General features: G+C 39.0%; 1 protein-coding gene across 1 annotated transcript in view; it reads left to right on the top strand.

The window, feature by feature from the left end:
- The window catches only part of HHAT (hedgehog acyltransferase), a 156964-nt gene that overhangs the window by 94523 nt on the left and 37599 nt on the right, over positions 1 to 24842 (top strand). Inside the window, exon 12 of the mRNA XM_009279631.1 lies at positions 3923 to 4067. Coding sequence (XP_009277906.1) covers positions 3923 to 4067 — 145 coding nt within the window. The remainder of the gene's footprint in view (positions 1 to 3922; positions 4068 to 24842) is intronic.

Genomic DNA, 24842 nt, shown 5'->3' with positions numbered 1-24842 from the left:
AAACTAAAAAGTCCTTGGCTAGTGTAAGCACTGCTTAGCAACAACTAAACCATCGGTGCCTTATCAACTTTGTTCTCATCCTAAATCCAAAACACAGCAGTGTACCAGCTACTAGGAAGGAAATTAACTCTATTCCTGCCGAAACCAGGACAGGTGTCTCCTCAACTTCCACATGGGAGGGTAGATGACGTATTCTGGTCAGTATTCCCCAAAGTATTCTCTTTGTAGTTGGCTAGCTAGGAGATGTAAATGCATTTATGAAAAACACTCCTGGACCCTCAATTTCATCTCTCCATGCCATTCAGTAATATCGTCGTACACAGTCCTGTAGATCAGTGAAAATGCTTGCATATTGTTGATTAGCTCTAACTCACTTTAGAGAGAAGTTCTTTTAAATGATGCTGTGCTCTCTGAAGCCACTTCTCCTGCCATGTTTGTTTTGTTTCATGCTCATAGTGGTGTAATTACCTTGCAAAGCAAATGAAATTAGTGTTTTCTCTCACATCCTCTCTGACTTCAAAATTCCACCATGTCTTTTAACCTGACTCTTAATTCTCACCTAAATGATCTATTCTCGTGTGTGTTGTCCTTCAAAAGCTATCTTTCTCAAGAACCAGCCATTAAACAGTCTTCCTATTTCTGGCTTGTTTTCACTTAGAGGTTAAATGTGACATGCATGTGTAACTGGAAATGGATTTAGGAATGGGAGTGTTTGGACTGTGCAAATCCTTTTCACACCTGTCTTTTTCCACCCCTCTCAAACACATACACAGATTTACTTTTCAAGGTACCTCACTACGTGATAGTATCATTTATTTTTCTAAGATGACTGAGAAGGCCCAGTTGAGAGAGATCTGATGGTAGCCAATTTCGCTTGACCGAACAATGTGCAGAGAGATTTTTCCCAACATCTGGCAAAAATGTGTGAGGCTGATCTTCGTTTACAGCAGGAATTGGATTGGAATAATAACCCAAACTCCATTCAGTTCTAGGAAAGGTGGCCTGAGCCAACCTTTGTAAGTCACCTCCTATGTCATGCCGCATGCCCTTGGACTGAGTATCTTGACAATATATCTATTTTTTTGTGTAGTTTAAATGCTACAGTCCATTTATTTCAGTGTGTGGGGAGGTGGGCGTGATTACTAAAAGTAAAGTATGATGAAGTATTGATGCGAGATTACAGTAAGATGGAGCATTGAGGAAGGATGCACTACAAGGGTTTCAGCCAGGCAGCCACAGCTTCGTTGTCATTTTAACACTAGGTGCTCTTTTGCCACTCTTATCTTCTGGCTGTATTTCTGACAGGAAAAGAGGATAGAGAAAGAGACAGCACCAAAACCCAGAGAAACATCACAAATTCATAGCAGCTGCTTGTATTGTTGCAATGGAACATATTGTTAAAAGCATTAAATAGCATAATAATTTCATAATTAAAACTGTTTCTTTGTAGAGTTGACGAATAAGTTTGATAGACAAAGGGAGAGTGAAAGGTAAATCTGATGGTAGACTATGCTCTATAGATAAGCTACAGCTCAATCAGAATTAATTAGCATGGTGTAAAAAGAGGGTGTTTGACTCTTAACACAAAAGTTCAAGCTAGCATGATCATAACTGCTCCTTATTTAAACTTGGTTGTTAACGTGAATTTAATAGCAAGATTTCGAACAATTTCTCTGTGTGCATACACTTACGCATTCTGAAAAGGCATAAATTTTTCATATATGGGACCATGCATTCATACTGTGCATTTCAGGAGGAGACAAACTTAAGTTATCTTCTACCTGTGTGTGAACTGAAGGAGAATGTTGTGGAAGTCCTTGGGCAGCTTTGGAGATGCAAAGTACTAGGAAGGGAAAAAGTTGTTTCACTGAGTAACTGTCGGTGTCTGTGAATATTTATATAATTATCTTATATTCTCTACCCTTCTCCTTTCATGCCCTAGTTTTCATCCAGAATTTTCAGAGAAAAATCTCAGTCTCTGTTTTCATAAATGAATGTTTTTCATAGCATTGTATGGAAGATTGACTATTGCTGTATTGCACATACGGCCTGATACAGAGTATTTTTCCTTGAAGCTTATCTATCCTCATTTTTGTGCTGACTCAGACTGACTCATACACTAGATATAGTTCTGACTGGGACTAACATTCAATTTACCAGAGATCTACTTTGCAATAATAAGTTAAAATTGTATTTTTATGCTTGTAACTGTCATTTATTTGAAGTTTTGTCACTTTATAATCTAGCAGTTGAAACATTTGTTTCGATGCTTACAAAACTAGCAATTTAATTGTCTAGGAATGTATTTTTAGGTCTGTTTTGAGCATGTGTTTATGTTGTTTCGGGTATCTGAGCATGAATTCTGGTCTGGATGCAGCTATTAAAGATTAATTACTGCTCTTTTTTTTTGATGCTGCAGTCACAAGACTTTTGTTTTCTGCAACATCAATGTTTATGACGTGAAGGCTGAACAGCTCCTGATATTTTCCTTAGTTCCCATGCCCTGGCAAATGGTTATCCCTTCACACAAAGCATTCAGTCTTTTGCAGATTCAGGCACTATGTAAAGAGGCTTGCAGCCTGGGGCCATGATGAACAAGATATTTTTCCTTATGCAGTAATGAGACAATATTTCCTTGTGATGTGCTGTAATGCTTTTTAAAATTTGTTCTAACAACTGAATGTTGGAGGAAGCTAAAACTTTCTCATCCTTCTTTCACCATCTTCTTGCAGTCTCTGTGCTGCACTCACACTTCAGGTGATAATGCAAAATATAGATTCAGAAAAATGTAAACTAGTATATGGTGGAGAGAGACGTGCTTTATTTGTATCATTAGAACAACAGTACCAAAAACTTTACAACAGATATTTACGCTTCTCAAACATGAGCAGTAATATTTGCACTGAAAAAAAAAATTGGGATTGCATGTGTGTTTAAATCTTTTTTTCGTATGGAAGTATCTGTTTATTAAGACTCATTGCGATGACCAGTTCTGATCTGACTCTGAAATCTTTCAGTGAAGTCTTATTAATCAACCAAAGCATTAATGACTTCTGAAGTTGTTTGATGCTGTTTGTTTTGTACTGAAGTGCTTTACTCCATATTGGAACCTATTGGATAGTATTATCCACCCCAGAAGCATGTTGTTACTGTTTACGTCCATCGGCAAAAATTCATAAAGGAGTACATTTAATAAGAAAAGAATTAAGACATAGAATGTATAGAACTGTGTCCAGTTCTGGGCTCCCCACTACAAGACAGACATGGACATGCTGGAGTGAGTCCAGCAAAGGGCCACAAAGATGATGAAGGGACTGGAGCATCTGCCATAAGAGGAGAGGCTGAGAGAGCTGGGCCTGTTCAGCCTGGAGGAGAGAAGGCTCAGGGGGGATCTTATCCATGCATATAAATACCTAATTGTAGGGGGAAAGAAGACAAAGCCAGACTCTTCTCAGTGGTATTTAGTGACAGGACAAAAGGCAATGGGCACAAACTGAAATATAAGAAATTCCATTTAAATGTAAGAAAATCTTTTTTACTGTGAGGGTACTCAGACAACACCGGTTGCCCGGTGAGGTTGTGCAGTCTTCATCGTTGGAGATATTCAAAACCTGACTGGACACAGTCCTGAGCAGCCTGCTCTAGCTGACCCTGCTTTGATGACCTTTCTAGGTAACCTCTAGAGGTCCCCTCCAACTTCAATTACGATTCAGCACTGCTTTCTATCGTGAGGTCTTACCCAAACTTCAGAGGCATTGGTGGGAGTTCTGCTAGATATTTTAAAAGCTTTGGGTTCTGTTCCATAAGGATTTGAACTTCTGTATAAAAGCTGTTTGTTGTAACTACAACGTCTTTTTCTAATGTTGCTTGAAAAATTGTAGGTGTTGTTAACTTCATCTGTACCTTTTGTTTTGCCCCTCAGGAGCGTTTCTTCTCACCAAGAATTCGTCGTCGACTTCATGCTGTTCTAGCATCTGTTAGCACTTCAATGTTGATTTTATCAAATCTAGTATTTCTTGGAGGAAATCACGTTGGAAAAATCTACTGGAACAGGATCTTTGTGGAAGGCAAGTTTATTTTTATATGCTTTCTAGATAACAGAACTTTCCAAATACTACCTTGGGTGGGCTGAGCCAGGTTCTTTCAGTGCACTAACTGGGAGTAACTTTTTTTCTGTTTCTGTTCAAAACCGTCCAAAATCTGTCTGACAAAATCTAAATAACTGTGCAGGCTGTGTGACTGCAAAGAAACATTGCCCTTCTCCCATCAAGTCTAGAAAGAGAGTTATCAGGCTTCTCTGTCAGTGAAATCACCGAAGATTGAATAATAAATGTGTGACAAGTTAGCCAGGTTGGATTTTTTTTTTCTGCCCTGCATTTCATGTACGTCAGTAAGAACAGACGTACTAAAGCCAACCCCGTAGATTCTGTGGAAGGTTAGTGAATGAGATCTGCATAATACAGCATAATTGAGCAACCTTAAGTTTTTTTGTAGTAGATCTGTTATCAAACCTTCTGACTATTGAGGACAAGGTTTGAGGACAGGGGAACTTGGGTGACAGTATCAGCCTGTGGTGTTGCTGAATAAGCAGTATGCAGCGTTGTGCTGTGAGCTGACTCAGGAGACAAGTCCAGCTTTAATTTTTTTGCCAGAGCACAGTGTAAGCAGGACCAGTTTTCTTCTTCGGTGGTTATTGCTGCCAGAGCCCCACATTGTCAAATAAAGGTCTTGTAGAAGAATATTTCTTCCTCACGAGGGAAGTACTAATAGGCTTCTGTGCCTAGAAGTGCTCTCCTACAAAGACCACCACTGTCTATTGCTCCTTCATGCAGTGTTTTCTCCTCTTGTTCCTTGCAGTGGTTTAGAGGTAAGCTCTGGAGTTCCAAGGTCCTACTTAAGCATCCCAAAATAATGAAACTCTTTAAGAGTAAGTTATGTACATAAACCGAACGATTTCTCTTCTGAGCTCAAGCAAAAAACCATTCAAACAGCCCTAAGAAAGGTACATTTTTAGCATAAAATACAGTGAAGCTTTTTGTTAATACTGGGCAGGGAAGATGGGGTGAAATACTTGCTCATGTTTGGTTTTTGCTCTTAAAACATAAAAGATTTGTTTTCTGTTTCCTTAAAAAGGCTTCATTTTCTCTTAAATTGTTTCCTCCCAGTTAGTTGGCTAATAGTTTCAGTAGAAAAAAATAGCTGAGAGAATAAGTTTGGAAGTAAAGTTAGACATCACTTCTTATCTATTAAAAAAAAAAGCACTAGTGAAATTATCCATTTCAGGTTTATAGCTTCATGCAAATTATTTTCTTAACACAATTTGTATATTAGAAATGGAGAAAGTGTACCTCCCTCTTCGGAAGGGTTAGCAGTTGGCAGAATGCTGGGGTTTGCATCTGATGAAGGACAATGTTTTAGCAAGTAGAACAGTATTTAATTAAACCAGATCAATTATTGATTGTTTTTTCATTTTTCAATGAGGGTTTTTTTTCAAACCCTCATTGGTTTCATGGGGTTTTTTTAATAGTTCTTTGGTCTAGCTCTCTGCATATAACTTGAGTACATATAGTTACTTCAGTATTAGGTACCAGGTGTCTAAGATAGGAATAGCAATAGCTTAGTCTATTGCTCTGCATATAACTTGAGTACATATAGTTACTTCAGTATTAGGTACCAGGTGTCTAAGATAGGAATAGCAAATTAGCTTAGTCATTTGCAACTTTGTTTCCATGACGTGCTAATCAAATTAACTTTATTTTTAGAACGTAAAAGCTTTTGCTTAGTGCAGCTCATACTCTACTAGTAGAAATCTCAGTGTTAAGCTTTATGTGCCTGTATCCTTAGATTACACAGATGACTGTGAGCATATTCTATTACTGCATTATGGTTCTGACAACTCACGTGTACAAACTGAAACATCCACTAAGATTTTATTGCATCAACACTCCTGCTCCATTGTGGTTTTCCTACTATGGAATAAATGCTGAGCATTGAAGGCTGGTCAAATCCAGAAGGACTATTCAGAACGATGGTCTTCAATTTAACGTAAATTGAAGTGCTGGTCTGTAGGAGATGTAACAAAAATCTACACATATATTTCGAGAGTACAGTGCTAAAAGATAAAGATAAATAAATTTGTGTATAGTCTGCACTGTTCTGGTGAATCCAATTCATTAATATATTTAGACTAAACTAAATACTACAATATAGACTCTTTCGTCATTCCTTTGTCAGCCCAAGGACAGATGAGATGATCTAGCTGCTTGTCTTCAGCTCAAGTTTTTGCCATTACCTTCATAAAAAATTAAATGGGGATATGCTTGACTTGTTTGAAGTAGTAAGGGTGGTGGTAGTGGGTGAGTGTTCTGTGGGGCAGGAGGGTGTTTGTTTGGGGTTTTTATTTTTACACATTTTTCTGGTGTGATTCAAGCAACATAAAGTTCCCATGCACGAAGATTTTCTCTTGTGCACTATGATGTTGAAGAGCTTTGATTAGAACAGATGTTGACCTCCCGTCAGTGTTTCATGAAGAGTAGTCAAGAAATCTGGCAAGGGACCCCCAAACCTCTTCTCTACATAATATCCAAATCTGTGTCCTTGCACTTGGTAGACAAAGCAATGTTCTAATGTCCAGTACATTACTGAGATGTGCTAGATATGTATCTAGTTACTTTGAGTCAATAATTGTTAGCTTTGGGTTGAGAAGAGGGAAGATACTTGGTGAATTTCAGGTTAAAATATTAAAAATAATAATCTTGCTCTATTTAAAACCTTTTTGATCTGTTTGAAGTTCATCTTAGTTTAGGAAACCTAAGCAGGGTTTTGCACCACTCTAAAACCAAATCTAGAGAGTAGACATTTGCATTTGGAGGACATCTTTACATTCTCAGCAACCTAGGCAGCAGGGCTTGAGAATGGTTGACGGAGGTGGCAGAGGGCTCTGCAGCAATAGTGTGACATAAAATCCCTCTGAGGTAAGGAATAGAGATCAGGTAAGGAATAGAGAGCTGTGGAAACAAAGCTGTTCACCTGCACATCAGCTGCAAACAACAGTCAGTTCCTTTCCTTTGTTCAAATCCCACAGAATTATGTCTACAAAGATTTGTACATATATGGGTAAGAAGAAAATATAAATGTAAATATAATTGGCATTTGTAGATCACTAACAAAATTAGTCAATAACATATATGCTAAACTCAAGCAATAAATTGCATCTTAGAGCAGAAATCAGATCTCCAGGTTTAGGTGCAGCTTTAGGTGTTGAGCATGGCATTTTCAGGTCTGGCGACGAAATGAACCTCAGAATATCAGTATTTCAAAACCCTAAATGCCCAGCATATAGTACTTTGCACTCAGAAATTAGGAGTTCTGTTGTATAATATCTAAAAACAGTGCTTGGAGAGCAGCTTTCCATTAGCATGTGTGTGACAGTGATGGAAATTTAAAATGGCTAACTCTTAAAAGGAAGTTTTACTGAAGCTGAAGATTTACAAAATGCACTTCTAGTTTTGCTTTTTGGTTACTGAAGAGGACCTACTCTGTTCTTTTGCAAAGACTGAGTATTATCAAAAATCTATACAGTTGTCTGAGAGCGGGGAGGAGAGGACATGGGTATGAAAGCAGTTAAACCCCAGGACAGCATAGTCAGCACAGGGAGGACCATGCAAGTGAGCTACCTTTGTTATCAAAGCTTTGTGGATTGCTTTCTAGGAACAGGATTTAGCTGAGGTTGTTTCTCACATGTTGTAAGCTTTGGATGCTGCAATGTCCCTTGCCATGCCATAGTTTTCCCTTCTCTTTTCCCGGAATTCTTGCTTGACTGATGTTTGAACTGTTTTGCAGTGCCTTGGCAGTGCTTTCCACAGCTCCCATACCACTGACAAGGAGGGTTTCTATTTGAGCGTGCCAGGTAGCAGTATTTTTTAGCATTTGCTTTTATCTTGTGAAAAATAAATTAAATTTATCTGGCTTTAAAATGGATTTCTGTACATCATTAAAATGACTGTTGTCAAAATTACGGGAGCAGGGGTGTGTGTGTGTTACATGTATGAGTATTTGTTCTTAAATTTGTTCTCAGACTGTTCGGACCAGCCTTAGTGCTTGGCCCCATAAGTTATTTACGAAGAAAAAAGTTCCTACAGCAAGCATTTGCTTTGACTTTTTTTAGTAAGGCTTTTCTCATATGGGACAGTGTCATTCTAATAAGAAAGCAGGAGAAATGTCTTCTACATAACAAACTGGTTTTAATCCTGTATTCAGAGTAAGGAATTAATACTTCGCTTCAAAATGAGAGGCTCCAACAAGGGGGGTTCTCTTTGGAAGGGCACTCTCCTGGGACCGGCGCTGTGCAGTGCTTTTGGTTAAGAAGGCTGAATTATCTTAGCAAGCATAGCCAAAGGCATTAAGCTGGGAGGGGACACAAGTATATTGGGTGATAAAAGTATAAAATGATTCCTGCTCTTTCTCTGGTTTGTGAGGAACAGGGCCCAGATCAATGAGGAAAGCGCACGGTGCATTGTCAGGCGTATTTTACTTTGAATAGCTGTCTGAAAATCGGACAGCCATCATTTAACTTAACTATAAACCAGTACTTTAACTACCCAATTTACCTTGCTAAATTGTGAGGAGTTGTCTCTCTTGAGGGCAGTTCATCTCACAAACATCTGTCTTAGCATGGGATGAGATGCATTGTCACTCTTCACTGAGTTCAGAGGCATTTTGTACAGGCTAGTTTAGATTAGATTGGATGTCCAGCCTTTGAGAAGGTGTCCTTTAGTAGACATCCAGCTAAGAGTGAATTTCACCCTCGGTTAGAAATGATTTACCGCAGGAGTACAGAACGGCTGGCTGGGCAGAAGTCCTGCAATGAAGGGTACCTGACTGTTCTACCAGATTGCAAACTTCGTGCATCAACAGCGTCATATTACTTACAACAAAAATAGACCTTACGCCGGGATGCGTTGACAGCAGTGTAAAATGTCTAAAATAACCTCTTCTACATGATATTCTGAAGGTTAAAGTTAAAATATGTCCAGTTTTGGTTACTGCAGTTTAAAAAAATAACGATCATCTGACAATTAGGGAGAGGGAAATACAGCAACATGATTGGAAGTCGGAGAGGGAAATACAGCAACATGATTGGAAGTCTAGGAGCCATGACCCTGAAATAAATGGCATTGTTTTGGTTTGAGAGGAAAGTATTGAGGGGAGAAATACGTACATAGAAGTTTCTGCAAAGAAGATGTTAACAAGCTATTCTGTATCACCAGTGAGGTCAGGAGAAGAAAAAAAACTGTAAAATGTAGCAAGGAAGTTTTAGTTGAGGTAGGAGAAACTTTCAAACTGTAAGGCCTGGAAAGTATTGAAACATTGCCTAGGTAAGCTGTTGGATTGCCATCTTTGGAGAACAGTCTCCAAGTAGACAAAAATCTGTCAAGCAATGTAGAAAATAGATTTCATCGTGGTGTAGGAGGAACCTCTGAATGGCCTCCAGACCCATTCCAAGCCATTTTCTCTAGGTCGTTCATCAGCAGATACAGCTGTTTACATGGAAGAGAAATCTGCATACAGCACAGCAGGATTTTTGTTTGGATTTATGTATTTATTCGGTAAGTTAAGGACCATGGTAATGTACAAAAATGCAGTTTCAGTAACATTTTATAACAGTTTCTTTTTGGAGTTTGATGATCTGATGGGGGGAAAAAAGCCCATAGTGCTGTGGCTGAGGTGCAACTTAGTGGAAGTCATGGTGCAATTTTAAACTACCGACAAATACTCTCATGGAGAAGTTTGAAATTATTTGCTGTTTCATACTTGCTTTTTTCTTCTAGCATTTAGGATGAAGTGCATAGTGTTGTATATGAATATTTCATTACATAAATTTCTGAGAGCATTTAAAACCAATTGTACTATGCAAAGCTAAAGCTGATTTCTGAATGTCTAATATTTGTTCACTAACTGAAGATGGTGAAGCCTTTATTTTGCCTCCAGTTTTCCCTTTCGGCTTGCTTTGAAGCTAAATCAGGTTTTATGCTGATCAAAATTCAGTTATTTGGTTAATTTATAGGGAAAGGTAAGATTTTCTCATCACTACTAGGTGATTACCTGACCTAGTTTATGGAGGCGGAAAGCCTTTGGACTTCACAGCTGTGCAGCATTATCTCAGATTGTGTTTCACGGGACATCTTAGACATTGATTTGCAAGTGGGAATTTCCATGATAATGGCATACAAGATTCAGAGGTTTGAGTGAACCAAAGGGTTTGGTATAACACGTTTGGTGTAACATGCATAAATCTGGAATTTTTGGCTTGTTTTGGCAGAAACAGTAGACCATTATCTTATGACATTTAATTAAAATGATGCTGCTTGCTAATTACACTATATCACAGTATTGAAGATTATTCTCAGAACTTATATTTGTTTCATTTTATGTAAATCACGTAGTGAATGAATTGAGAATTGAAAGGGTATCAGGATCCTTAAAGGCATCATCCTGCACCGCTGTTACCTTTAGAAGTTTTGCCCTTGATTTTGAAGACAGTGAAATAGGTCCTTTTTCTACAAAAAATCACTTGTATATTAGTGGTTGAGATGCCTTTCTGTATTCAACAACTACATCATTTAAAAACCATGAGTTACTTACTGTGTCGCTCCACTGCTGTGTGAGATGTCAATAACAAAAAAATGAGACACTCCTATATTGGTTGTTGTATGCTCTAGTCTGGCTCATGTAAGATCATGTCTACCCATTAGATATGTTGCTGATCATATGCCTCATTTGCTGCAATAATGAGCGTAGGAAAAACGTCTCAGGATGATCAGCAGTTCATACGACAGCATCTCTCCCTTAAGAAACTATCTGAATATTGCTAGTTAGCTTAGTTAACTGTTTTAACACATTTTAAGGGCTGAAGGAAGCTACCAAAAAGAGTCGGAGCAAAGTAGTTAGAACTTCCTATTAAACAGGGTTTTTTTGGACTTTTTAACTCTGAGGTGTTGCCAGATAACATACAATGACGTATTAGGAGCCATATTGCACTTCAACAACTTCTGGGATTGGTAGCAGCAATATCTGTAAATATCTAGCTATGAAGGGGCTTAAAGGTGCAGGAGGAATGACAGCAATATCTGTAAATATCTAGCTATGACGGGGCTTAAAGGTGCAGGAGGAATGAAATCATGTAGCGAAGGACCTCAAAGGAGGCCACAAGACCTGTCAGCTGAGGCATCCCTGTGACTGTATGATACTTTGCTGTCCATTCTGTGCATCTCTTGCAAAGCCTTCATTCCAATTTCTTTGCAGCTGAAAGAAAAAGGAGGGCTACTTCAATGATTGACTGTTCAGAGTTGTCGTTTGTGTTTTCAGATGGCCCTTGTTTGGGTTTGGAAGCTTCTGCTGTAGGGTAGCTGGCATATGGTCTTCCAGCATTCCTGTTCCTCCAGATTTTCACTTTCACTGAGAAATCCCACTTGTTGCTGTTATGCAGAAACTTACTTAAGGTCATTTTTCCCAGAAATACATTTATGAATGCTATATTGATGGATTGCATAATTTAGAGAAATATTGCATAGTGGCAGGAATAGTACTGAAGATGTCACGTTTTTCCAAATGATTCATTCTTCTTCAAGCACAAAGGATACTTGTTTTTACAATCATTTATGTGACCTTGCTTGGTGGGTGCTGTTCATTGGGAAGTGAACTGGCAAAATACCAAGAAAAAATGAATTTTGGTCTGCAGTAATAAGGAGGCAGTGATTTTTTTTTCCCCTTCACCTCCCAAAGGATGAGCGCTGTAAAAAAGCAAATATTCACGTTTTGGGGGGTTTTCTTTAGACTTGAAACAATAAAGCATATTCTGCCATATTCTGTTGAATCATGTTGGTTTGAGCCTCCGTTCTATGTGAAAACCGTTGGAGCATTGCTATGTTTAAATTCAACTATTGCTGTTGAATCTCAATAGTTTACCATTTGTCTTTACAGTCTTAGAACCTGATCCTACAATCATATCAATGCAGAAAGATCCTTCTGTCCAGAAAGTCCCAGAACATGTGCAGACGCGTCTGCCGGGATCAATATGATTGCAGGGTCAGAATTGGTCACAAAGAACCTACATGTCATATACCATGTTAAAGCCTTTATTTTACCTATGGCATGTACAAGTACAAAAATGCTCTACGCTATGACTGCATGTGGAGAGTTTACTGTTGTGCATTATGTTGTGCGTGACTTACAGAACTCAGTAAACTACACTGCACACAGAAAATGGGGAGTTGTTCCTACGTCGTGGCTGCCTTCTTGGCAATCTGTAACTCTTATAAAAAGACAAGAAGTGTGCTATTTAATGAGCTTTGCTGATCACGGGCAAAATGCCCCCAGATTTTCAATGACTTGGGCAAGGTTCATACAACATTTTTCTTATCATTGTAATGATGCCAATAAAGTGTAGGATGGTATGATGAGCAGTTGGTGTAGTGGGTTGGCCAAGTCCATCTTAGAGATGTAACCTTGCTGGTAGCAATGTGTTTAGTGTGGAAGCTGGAATGGATGATATTGCCAAACATGCATGTTCTGCTGGTGTAACAGATCAGTATGTGCTGTTTTTAGCGTAGTCTTTCAGAGACTGAAGTACTTTGAATGTGCAGACCCTTTATGTCTTACGCATAGCATGAACATAAAAAATAAAACTAGGTTTTGTCTCAAAAAGCTTAAAATTGCTGTGACGTCATGACTGCTTGTCAACATGTAATTCAGCTTGTAATTCCTATAGCTCATTAAACAAGTAAGAAGGTGGGATTGGTTTTAAAATTCGTGGGACAACTTTTTAAAAAAAATAATCTTGTAACACCTCTAAAATGTCTTTCTCTTTTGAGTCCTTATGCACATGAAGTACATAAAGTCCAATGACAGACATGTCAAAAGGCCGTGTAGGAATACCCTTGGAACGACATTTTCTTGAAACTGTTCTTTGGGAATTACTAACAAGGCAGGAATAGTGCTCCTCCTTTCCCCTGTGAGTTGTAGATTAACCAGCAGGGACTGGGGCTGAGGGCTGCCAGAGGGAGCAGTGTTGTTGCTTCCAGAAGGAACACTGGAAGATGGGAGTGTGGCTGTGGTTATGCCAGCTCTTTTTTGTCATGCATGACCAGCAAGAGTAATTTTTGAGGACTGTAGGCTTTCTTTTCCACTCCAGGCCCCACTCAGCCTCAGTGTTGAGGGTACAATTTTGGCCGTTTCTTGCAGAGGAAGAAGTGTAGTGACCCACACTGACCATGACTGTTTCTCTTCCCTGCCATTGCACTTGCTGGCTCTTGTCATGCAAAATAGCCCAGCCAAGAACCTTAAGAGGGCAGAGGACACTCACAGTTTTGCCTTCTTATTCCCCTGTTTTTTTGCCATACACAGCAAAAGTCTCACAATGACTCATAGTAACGTAGCCTGGTATAAAATACTTGAATTGCTGTTTTATACTTACGGTGTCGCTATGCTTATAGGGAAATTTATACATAAATGAACTCATGGATGTGGTGGCATGTATGTCACTGATTAGTAACAGCCATAATTTCAGCTAAGACTTGCAACCACCGAGAAAAGTTCTTTGAAGAATGATGCAATCTTTTTCTTTTCCCTTATTCAGAAATTTCCAGGAGTCTTGTAACAGCTACTTCTTTCTCATCATTGAATCCTGTTTCTTCCTTCTGTCAGCTCCTTTAATCTGTCTTCAGATTTGAACTAGTCCCGACTCTCTCACTTTTTTTGAAATGCCCATTGAGAGAACAGTTCCCAAATACAGAAAGTAACTACCTGACAGCAGGAACTGGAACACCAGCTGTTATTTAGCTTTGCAATCATTGAGACTTTCATGACAACTTTCTAAGTTGTTTATTTCCTGAAAAGTGATGTTAAAACAGCATTGTGGGGTTCCACGATTACTGCCACTTGGAGCCTGCTAGATCAAATTTTCTCAGCTTATAGGAAAAAAAGACACTTCTTTTCCAAATGCCAGCCCCGCGTATCAGTTTGAGATCGGAAATTCAAGCTGTCTTCATTCTGGCTCTTGCTTCTCTAGCAGCAAAGTCAGAGATGTTCTTAACAATTCTGTTGTGAAGGTGCATGGGCCACAGAGGAGGCCCTTCTTTAGAGATCCTCTTCTAAAAGTTGCATTGCCTGTGCAACAGGAATGAAAAGCAGTTAAGAGCTTATTTTTCTCACCGAGGTAGCTTGACAGGAGTTTTTACTACACTATAGCACAGTTCTGCTGCATAAGTAGGCAACATTTTTACACTAATGCTGTTTGGTCTATAATTCTGTTCTAGGTTCACAAAGAAAGATAGTTGTCTCAGACTATTTTAGCATCTTTTGTTTTATCTCTGAATGAATTTATTTCAACCATCCTTAAATAGCCACTGCTTTAAAGAATAGGAAAACTGAAAGTACAGGGATCCTGCAAAAAATTGACTGATTTGATTAGGCCTTGTCTCATTGTCTTGACTGTTGTTTTTTTTGGGTAGGGTTTTGGTTTTGGGGGGGGGGCGTTGAGAGGGAGAGAGTGAAACAGTGTACCCATATTTGACAAAATTTATAGACTTATGCCCTCATAAACGCTGACAGTTCTGTGAAATGTCTTCTAGCTCCTGTCATTACGTTTCTTACTAAATTGCATGCTGTGGCATGTTTTCTTAGTGCACTTGGTCCCAGCCCACAAAGATCTGAAACTGTGCGGAGTTGGGATTTAAATTCATGCCTGACTTGGAATATATCAAACTTTATGTGGACTTGGTCAAACCCTATGAGAAATGGCACCGTACAGTGGGGCAAACTTAGCTCTGATGTCCCTAAGGAAGCACCATGAGGGCAGAAGTGTGTTTCCTTCCTAAACAGCTAGGATTTTTTGCTCAGTGTTATACTACTCTATTGATGGTCTTGCTGTCCAGTGTGGCACCTGTAAAGGATGGATGAGCAGGGAGGAATGTGGCTCTACTACTGTTCTGATCTCTTTGGGCACTGTCTTCCCCTGAGAAAATGGAGAGATGTCTGTCTCTAACTCGTAAAACCTCAGTTCTGTCTGCTGCAGAGGCTGCACCCCTGGGGTACAGCGCTCTCCGGTGCTATCATGTGTGTGACTTCCTAAGACCATTTGAATACATGGTTTTGAAGTGCATGGTCCAAGTCCACCTAAGCTCTGTGAGACTAGATAGAATTAGAGTACTAAATGGCATAGTTCCCAGACTTAACTTCAATAATCCTAGAAATGCCACATTTTTCTGTTAGTGTGTGTATGTGTGTAAGTAACAGTATGTAGCTGAGATACTAGACTAAATAAATGCAAGAAATATTAATGTCTTAAATCTAGCTGTAAAGTCAGAATCATCATAAGCATTCCCAGTTATTGTTACAAATTACATCTGATGCCTGCTGTGCATTCGGTAGTGAAATGATTATAAGTTTCAGAGCAGAGAAATTCCTCAAGAACACTTCTTCCAAGAAAGTAATGGACTTCTAATATTAGAGTAGTTTTTATTTAATAAGCTGTCTTCCATTTTATCTTTCCCTTTTCTCACTTATTATTTCTAAAATTCCTAATATAAGGAGAGCATGTACTGATACCCAGTTGTGACTTGTTAGGTTGTGGATATCTTCCTAGGTGTTGAGTTTGCACTGTTAGTTGGTTAGCTTAAAAGCCTGATACAAATGTCTTAGCCCTCCATGCTTTAACAAGATCCATTTTATTTCTGACACTTGTTGAGATACCTGAGTCTTTTTTTTTTCCCCCACAAATCCCTGTCAAGCTGCCAGACCATTCTTGCCCATTCTACTAGTTAGCAGTAAATAGTGTGATTCATTTGTAGCTACAGAGTAGCACACCAGTATTTAAACGTCTTAAGCAGAAAATATGCTGTTGTTAGTATAACTGATTTAGTTATATTTTATATATATATATTTATATATATAATATAGGTTTTTTTTAAAGCTACTTCCTTATTTTTGCAGCTTGCATGTGAAAACTGATAAATAACATGATAGGGTTTTTGTATTGTTGACATCCATGCTCCTAACCATATAAAAACAGTGGACTAATAATTTTTATTACTTCTGCCCTCTTCCATGTGTCTTTTATTAGACCCACAGCTAAGCCTTCTGTCAAATATAATAATCCTTGTGCAAATTCTAACTTAGGCTTTGAAGCAATCCTGGGAGAAGAATGACTTGTGTATTGTAATACAAATAATCCATAAAAATTCGCCCAAAGGTGGGACTCTTATGTCTGAACAAAGATTTATCTTGCATCTAGATTGGACAAAAACTCAAATCATGGTACTTGTGTGGAGTATTGTTGTGGGAGAGGGTTGTTTGTCTCTTTAGAAATAGTAGTAAAGTGTTATTGAAGTAGTTGAATTGTTCAGATGGAAAAACATCTTCTTTAGTAGTTCTTAACATTGAAAGAAAAGTGTAAGTATATTGTTCCATTACCTGCAGGTTAGTATGCATCCTACAGTGAGGAATAGTTTACAAATAATTGAAAATGTTTTAAACTTGAATATTGTGACTATAATGCTTTGCCAACCCCTCTCTCTGTTAGTAATATTTATAGTGAAGGCATCTTCTATTTAACAAATAGTTTGTATGTAAATAGTTGAAAACCAGCATAACAGAAAAGCTTAATGTTGTCCCAGTTGCTATTGCTTTTGATTTAAAATGCTTAAAACAGTGACCTTTGTTCTAGCATCTGTTGCATGTAGCTGAGAATGTTTTATATAATCCTTCATTGCTGTATATAAAAACTGCCTCAGTTATATTTTGTGTGAGAAATCAGAAATTAAAACATACATGTGGACAAGGTAATCATCAAGACACGGGCACTGTTCATTACAGATGAAGTCAAACATGTGGATATCTTATTTTTTTACTCCAATATGGAGACAGAAGACAGTTTTCTCATTCCTGCCCAAATAGCATGTTTAAATGTTTAAGAACAGTCAACCTGTAGACTGATTAGAAATGTGGAAAATGAAATGACTGAAAAACTCTAGAGAATTGCTAATGGCAAGTACGGTCTTTCACCTTAGCTTAAGTTCAATTTTTTTCCAGGTCAGGAGCAACTGAAAGTTTGTACCACCTGATAGTTTTTTCTGTGCCTCTGGTATACAAACTGGGAAGAAGGGTTCAGATAAAGTTGCTGTTGTTTAGCAGGAACTCAGCAGTATCAAGGTGGGTCTGCAGACTGCTCTAGCAGTGGAATAAGCTTGGACGCTGAACTCCTCCTCTTGTCAATAGTTTGGCCATTTGAGACTACAGCTATTGCATAAAAGCTATGAAAAAAGTTAGGGATTCAATATTACTTCCTGCAAAAGCAGTCTCCCTCTAGCTGATCTTATTCCTAGCTTTACTAAAGATGTCTTAGCAGAATGAGATTCTGTTTTCCAGCATTTTCTTACACAGGTTGATTACCACTTCATCAGAAATAACAGATCTGCATGACTAATACAGCAAAGTGCCCCTGTGAGTTGGCATGTAAAGCCAAAAGAAGGTTCATTGAGACCCTCATGGAAAAACCATCGCTAGAGCCCTGATGGAAAACCATCAGCATCCCCCAAAGAGCCTTTTAACATTATTTGACTTATAATTCTATGAGAGCCGATTACTGTATTTAGAACCCAAAATGTTCTAAGGGCCAAAAGCCCTCACAGTACTCACTGAGGTGTGTTAATCTATTGTAACCTATTGGCACCTATTGTGCCCAGTTTAATACAACTCTCATAATGTGATTTGGCCAATGTTGCATATTAAGTCTGGGGCACAAGTAGATGGAGAAATCAGGAATCATGAGTCCTATTCACTAAATCCTCCTTCCATGAAAACTTAATGGTTATAACTTGAGCTCTATAATTAATATCTTGTTGCAGGCCAGCCATGTGATACACCGATAATGGCTAACCTTGCCAGTGGAGAGGAGGAGTTTCATGCTAGACATTGAGGGTCTGTCTTCATTTTTCTTGGATGAGCATCCAGGAGAAACAGAGAAAAGTAGTATTCGTTAGTTAGATGGTACTAATTCAGGTATTATAAGCAAGCTGTGGCTAAAGACCCTCAAAAGTATTTTAAAAACTGCAAATTTATTTCAGCATTGTGGCACGCTGTCATGTGGACCGAGTTTTAGTACACCGGCCAGTCCTGGCACACTTGAAGGTCTGTCTTCTGTGGTATCAGAAGCACCCAATACCAGATGCTCGGGGAAAAAAATGCGTAAGGAACAGGCCAGGTCTGGAGAGTGCAGGACAGCAAAAGCTTTTGTTAAAGTGAGAGCCAGTACACACCTCAGTCTGAGCAGTGCACACTAGGAGGGGCAAGATTGTGTAAACACAGTCCTTTTGCTTCTCTTTTAGTAGGACTGGGGAAGGTCTTGGCAGGGATGAAAGCTACTTGTGCCTCATTGAAAATCTGGTCACTGAATGTGTTGCTGACTTTGACTATGGTGAATACCCTCATGCATAGGGCAGGACATAAGTGCTGGGCAGTACTGCATAATTGCATAGGGCAGTACATAATGTTACACCTCCCTGAAACAGCAGGATTTAATTTGTCTTATGGAACTAAGGGAGCAGTCATTATTTCTTTATCTTACAAATATGTGTTTGGTCTCTGCACTCTTCTGCTATTGACAGAGGAGTCAGATATTTTGGCTTAACTACAACTAAAGCTGAGAACAACAAAAGACAAAAGCTAATTAGTATTCGTTTGACTGCTGCTCTGAAGGAATGGAGCTGTGTTCTCAGCTCCTTCTTAAGCTCCAGTGGAGATTAAAAGAAGACAATGACTATGAGGGAGGACAGAAAAACAGAAATGGAAACAAGGCAGATCCAGCCAAGAAAAAGGTCTGGCCTAAGCATTTCTTTACACTGCAAATTCATGCAAAATAAACCTTGAAGAGAGACCTGCATTGAAGCCTACTCTGTCTTTGCAGATTTCCTCCATGGCTTTTGCATAGGCTCTCACTCTTTCTTGAGGAAAAGCTGTTGTCCAGTTCCTTTTACTGGACTGGTTTGTGGAGCAGACAGTCCCACTGCGAAGCAGCACAAGGAACATGGACGGTGTATCGTGCAGTGCAAGATACCAGTGGGATCAGCAACTCGCTGCAAGAGCACATTCCGTTGGATGAATAAGTTATACCTACTTAAAAATGTAATATGGACCAACACTTTCAATCTATAAAAGCAGAGTGCAGATTCACATCTCACGGGTGGCTGCTTTAGCTTGCGTGGCTGGCACTGACAAAACTGGCAAGGATAACCCGAGCAAGGTATCTGACCTTGGCACTGTAACGCAGCTAGTACGAACTGTAGAGTTAGGGGCATTTTTCTTTCCTTTTTTTTTTTTCTTTTTTTTTTTTTAATGCTGTATAAAGGGTTAGGTACAAATCGACTCGTGTAGCACCAGAAGCAGTTCAGACCCTCTGGTGAAGATCTAAACCTGTGAAATTATTGGCATCTGTCACCTGAGATACTAATATATCCAAGGAAGTGCTGTTCTGACTTTGTCTGAATTCTTGTTCATCCCCTCTCCTCCAAGTTTTAGAAGGATTCTTTTTTCTTTTTCCTTTCTTTTCTTCTTCAACACTTTCAATCATTGTGGCTGTTCTGACTGGCTTTGCTGGCAACTCTCTCTTGACAGTTGACAGTCATCTGGAAAGGACATCTCCCGAGGCTGCAGGATTGTGGGGCCAGTGTTAAGGAAGTGCATCAAGGCAGTTCTTAGTTTAATCCTTTTCAGTACATCTAACAGCACATAACCATGAATTCCAGTTAACAAATCCAGTTGATATCCAAGAACACTTTGTTTGAAAGACCACTTTTTGTGGCAAAAGCTTTAGTTTGGGTTAATACTGGGTTTGATGTTGGACTATAGCCCTTGTTTGTGTTGTATGTACTGAGAGGCCAAAGCACAGGGTGCATTAATGTGGCTTATGAACTGCATGCATGCTGATTTTTATTTGAAGTGTAAACTGAATCTTTTATGGTCACTGTTAGTGTCACCTAGAGAAACGTACCCAGCCTGCAAAAGTTGCTTCAGCAATCAAAGCTCTCATGTCCATTACAGTTGGAAACAGACAGGGTTCAACCTTGTCAAAGTCGATTCTCTCAAAAGAAGTTGGGTGGGCAGGAGAGAAACAGCTCTTTGGACTCCCTGGTAATAAAGACAACATTTTCATTGCTGGTAGAGGTTAGAGCAGCTGTAAAGCTTTTCCACTTTCTGCTGAAATTGATAACCCACAACAGCTGTCAGCAGGCTAGAGACTACAGAATGCAGTAGACTCTACCATAGTTTAATAAAGTCCAGCTAAGGTCTGGAAAAGATGTAAAGCCCACCTACTCTGGCTGTGCTACCCCTGACCATTTGTTCTTTTACCTTTTTACTTTATTTCTAAACCAAAAAATACTCATTTATCACGTGTAGGGTGACTTGTTTCTCTGCTATGTCCACCATTTTGAAGTGAAACACCATAAAGTATAACACCTTTTGGCTGTATTTATCTTTCATTTCCCTTAAAAAGAAAAACCCCTAGAAAGGATCAAAAAGTATGTCCTTTCTTACAAAATAGTGTCATCTGGAACAAAACCCAAACCATATTCAGCCATCTCAAATTTTTACAAGTGTATACTGTCCCTGGCAATATCCCTTTCTGTATGTTCTTTCCTGAATTCCCTCAACAAACAAACCAACCAACAAACCAGAGCCTTTATTATAATTACTATTAGCAGAGCTGACTCTGGGAAAACGTACACGAGTTTGACTTCATCAACACTTACATTTTGCTGAAATTCCCCAAGACATTAGTGAGGCTTTGTGTTTAGCAGACAGTGTACTTGTAAGGCATGAAAGCAGGCATGTTGCCCTTATTTTGTTCTTTTGTTCATATTTAAATCCTTTTTCTTAGTCTTTTCCAGGAAAGAATTAAATGCTTGACTATTTTTGTGACTACTTTTATTTTTGTTAATTCTTTGTCAGATTGTTCCTTTTCACAGTTTCGGATTTTACTGGCATTCATTGAAAGACACCAGAATTCCCTCTGGGCTAGAGGATGTGTGATAGGTGGCCTATCACTCTTGGCTGACTGGCAGACTGACAGTAATACTGCCCTGCAATAGCTGTCACAGATCTGTGACCGTTTAGGATATCATGGGTTTTGTGGGTCACTCCCCCCGCCCCAATCCCAGTATCACTCTGAACGTGTCTTGATATAGGAGAATAAGAATAGTTTGAGGACATTGAAGAGCAGACAACTGCCTGAGGAGACTGAGTAGCATACAAATGATTAATGATGTATTTGGCACTGCTAGCATTATTTTTTGGATAACGTATTCAGGAGGAAGTAAATCAGTAATGGGATTTAAGAAGCACAAAAGGAGATTTCAGTATAATAAATTACATTCACAAAGGTGTTACCAAATATCTATAGAGATACTACAGGGGCAGGGAGGATTGTTGTGTGAACTGCAAACACCATACCCAAATTTTTAACTCTGAGCACTGGATTGGTACAGTATCTGTTGAAGATGGCATTAGTGCTTTGCATTACTTTCATCATTCACCCTCCTCCTGTAGGGAACTGAGCAGGTTTCCCCACTGTGTAAGAAATACCAGATCTTCATTAGTCATTTGCAGGCTCCGTGAAGAAGCTGATAACTTCATGGCACCTGAAATTATGTATCTCACTCCTCAACGAATTTCCAGATCGTTTTATTGAAGCAAACAGCACCAATGTGAAATCTTCAAGCCTCCCAACTTGCTAGTTTTCACAGAAAGGAATTGATCTTTCCTCTTTGCATTCTGTCTGTGGACAGTTCTTTCTGTTTTCAAAATATTTTGTTTTTCTACTGGACTACTTGGTGTTCTTCAGTACCTTCTTGTGAATCACCTTCCTAAAAGACTTCTGGAAACTTATACATGTGGTGTATTGTAATTGGGTTTCCTTCATTCATTGTCTTGGTGGTGTAATAATTATGACAATTTTCCTATGTGAAACTATGCTGCCCTAATCATTGAAAATCTCTGGAAAACAGTGAACCAATAGGATCATTTCACTCGTTCACTGGGTACATATATAGGATTTACCAGTCTGTGACTCTGTAGATTGAACACGTGTTATTTTCCTCCTTGTTATACATGAATGTGTCGGTTGAGGAGAGGGAGACGTGAATTGAGTGCAGATGCTCCATCATACACCAGAAAATGTAATTGAAAACATGCACTGAGTAGATGGTTGTAACTGAGTGTGCTCCTTCTGTGTCACAGGTGGAGTTGGCTAAGTAGGCCCAGGCAGAACCTTCAAGCAGACGTTCTTGCTACCCACTGCCCCAAGGCAGCATACGCATCCTATACCTATGTAACTTAGGACAGGTACTTGTACAAGGTACTCCTGCGGCCCTCCAGCGCTGGGCTTCCAGACTGCTCCAGGTTGCCAGAGCCCGCCCTTCTTAGCATCCCTGTCAGGCAACCCGAGCTTTGCTGAGACAGGGAACTCTTCTCCTTCCCGGGCCACTATGAGCTGATGGGACAGATTGTTTCCTTCTGTTTTTAGGTGGCCTTTTACAGATTCGACTGTACCCCTCCGTTATTTTTTCCATGTGTCTTTCCATCAGTCTTTCTTTTATGTTGTCTCCAGGTCTCATAATTCTTACTGGATCCTTTCCAGTATGCCCACATACTCAGGTTAGGTAACCTAGTGATGCTGCAGAAATGCGGTATTTATATTTCATTAAAACCTCAGTCTGGCTCCAGTTACAATGGGGTAATTTCAAGTTCAAAGTTTCCATTTCAAATTCATTGAAATATCTACCCACACAGAATTAGTTTGAATACAACTGTCTTCCCGTTGACTAAAGAAGGGTAAAATGCTTGCCTGGCATCATTTTACCGTAGGCTAATTTCAGGTAATGAGGATAAACCAGGTTTATTTTATGAGTGTAGTCAGGTACTTGCTTTTGAAGAAGCTTTAATCACAGTCCCAGAGCTGTCGTAAAGAGAGGCTGACTAAGTATTTTAGTTTACCCTGAACAGATTAGAAACAGGTTTGCTTACGCCATTGTTGGCATCAGTTTTACTGAGCTAGAGTAGGAGTGCTCACATGGTCATTACTGCATTTGCTTAATTAAAATGAGCTGAAAACATACCTTTTCATTAGACCAATGTTAAGCTACAGTTTTGTTTAGGTAAAAGCAGAACATTATATAGGCATTGAATATTAGCACTGATGTAACCATGATCCATATAGATACGTGTGTTCATAAATATACAAAATCTTAAACTAAAATGGCTCTGCCATTTTTTGTTTTACTTACCATAAACTGAGGGAAAACTCATGAGGTAACGAGCACACACTAATTTATACACAGCAGCTTTTAAGGGTTGATCAAGTGTCTGAGATTATCTGTGTGCTCAAGTAAGGTAGAAGTTTGCCTTGAATATTGTCTGACAATTAATGTTCAAATTTTCAAACAGAGAAAAGGAGTGTTAAAATGCTAAATGTGTTTTATGAGATGCTCTGAGAAAACCTTCTTACACGTAACTTTGCTTGAATTTGATGTGCTGGCATTGCTTTTTACGTGTTGTAATTTTTGTGTTTGGTTTCTTTCTGGTAGCTCTAACCTCCTGCCTTATTGGTACTCTCCAGGTCTCACAGGGAGTAGTGGCCAACGGTGAATTCACTGTGCTTCTTGCTGTTTCCACATAACTTACCTAAAATGTTATGGGCATACTCCGGGATTTCATCTTTTTCCTTTATGACAATAATTAGTTTTCTGGGTTTATCTCTTAATTTGTCATGCTACCAATTTCTGTTTCTTAAAATAATCATTCTGTTGCAATGTTTTTACTTTCAGTGGTTCTTACAGCTCATTTGTGTAGAAAAGTAATGAGAAATTACAAACTAAATGAAATGTTTTTAATTTCAGTGGTTCTTACAGCTCATTTGTGTAGAAAAGTAATGACAAAATTCCAAACTAAGGAGTCCTCAATTTAAAATGCTAGAGTTACTACAGAATAGCATATTCCTCATCAACGCTACTGAGCAGACAGCCTCTCCATTCTTTATTATATTTCAAGTAAAGCACAGACATTGTTTGGCTTCCAGATCATAAATGTAAACTGCTTGTCTGGTAATTGAGCTCCGGTTTCTTTTAATCTAGTTCTAATAGCATGGCATATTTCCCTTGAAATATGAGGAAAAGCTAGTTCGCTGGAGACATGGCATAGAGCTTTTTATCTCAACAAAGAGTTTGATACCCCATAACACTGAAGGACACACAGAACTGATATGTCTTAGACAACCTAGATTATGGCAAGTGAAAAAATAGCTCGACAATATTAGACATGAGTGAGGGGCAGGTGAGTGGGAATTTGTGGGGACTCTTGAGTAAGTTCTTTCTGCTAAAAAACCATATATTTTAAAATATATTTCATTAGAAATTTTGTCATCTTTGTCATTTCAGACAGAGGGCAAGTACATTTTTCTTGTAAAACAGAGTTCTAGTCTGACTTTTGGAGCAATATTGAAGAAGCCCTGTAGCTACACCACAAATAGATGCCTATGGTAATGCAGCAGGTTTGTTTGCTTTGGGTTTTATTTTTCCCTAGACTTAGAAGCATAGAATCATAGAATAGTTTGGGTTGGAAGGGACCTCTAAAGGTCATCTAGTCCAACCCCCCTGCTGTGGGCAGGGACATCTTCAACTAGATCAGGTTGCTCAGAGCCCCGTCTAACCTGACCTGGAATGTTTCCAGGGATGGGGCATCCACCACCCCTCTGGGCAACCTGTGCCAGTGCTTCACCACCCTCAGCGTAAAAA

The sequence above is a fragment of the Aptenodytes forsteri genome, unplaced genomic scaffold (assembly GCF_000699145.1).
Source record: "Aptenodytes forsteri isolate BGI_AS27 unplaced genomic scaffold, ASM69914v1 Scaffold195, whole genome shotgun sequence".
NCBI lineage: Eukaryota > Metazoa > Chordata > Aves > Sphenisciformes > Spheniscidae > Aptenodytes > Aptenodytes forsteri.
The sequence above is the reverse complement of the archived record's forward strand: the minus strand, read 5'-3'. Positions and strand labels throughout refer to the sequence as shown.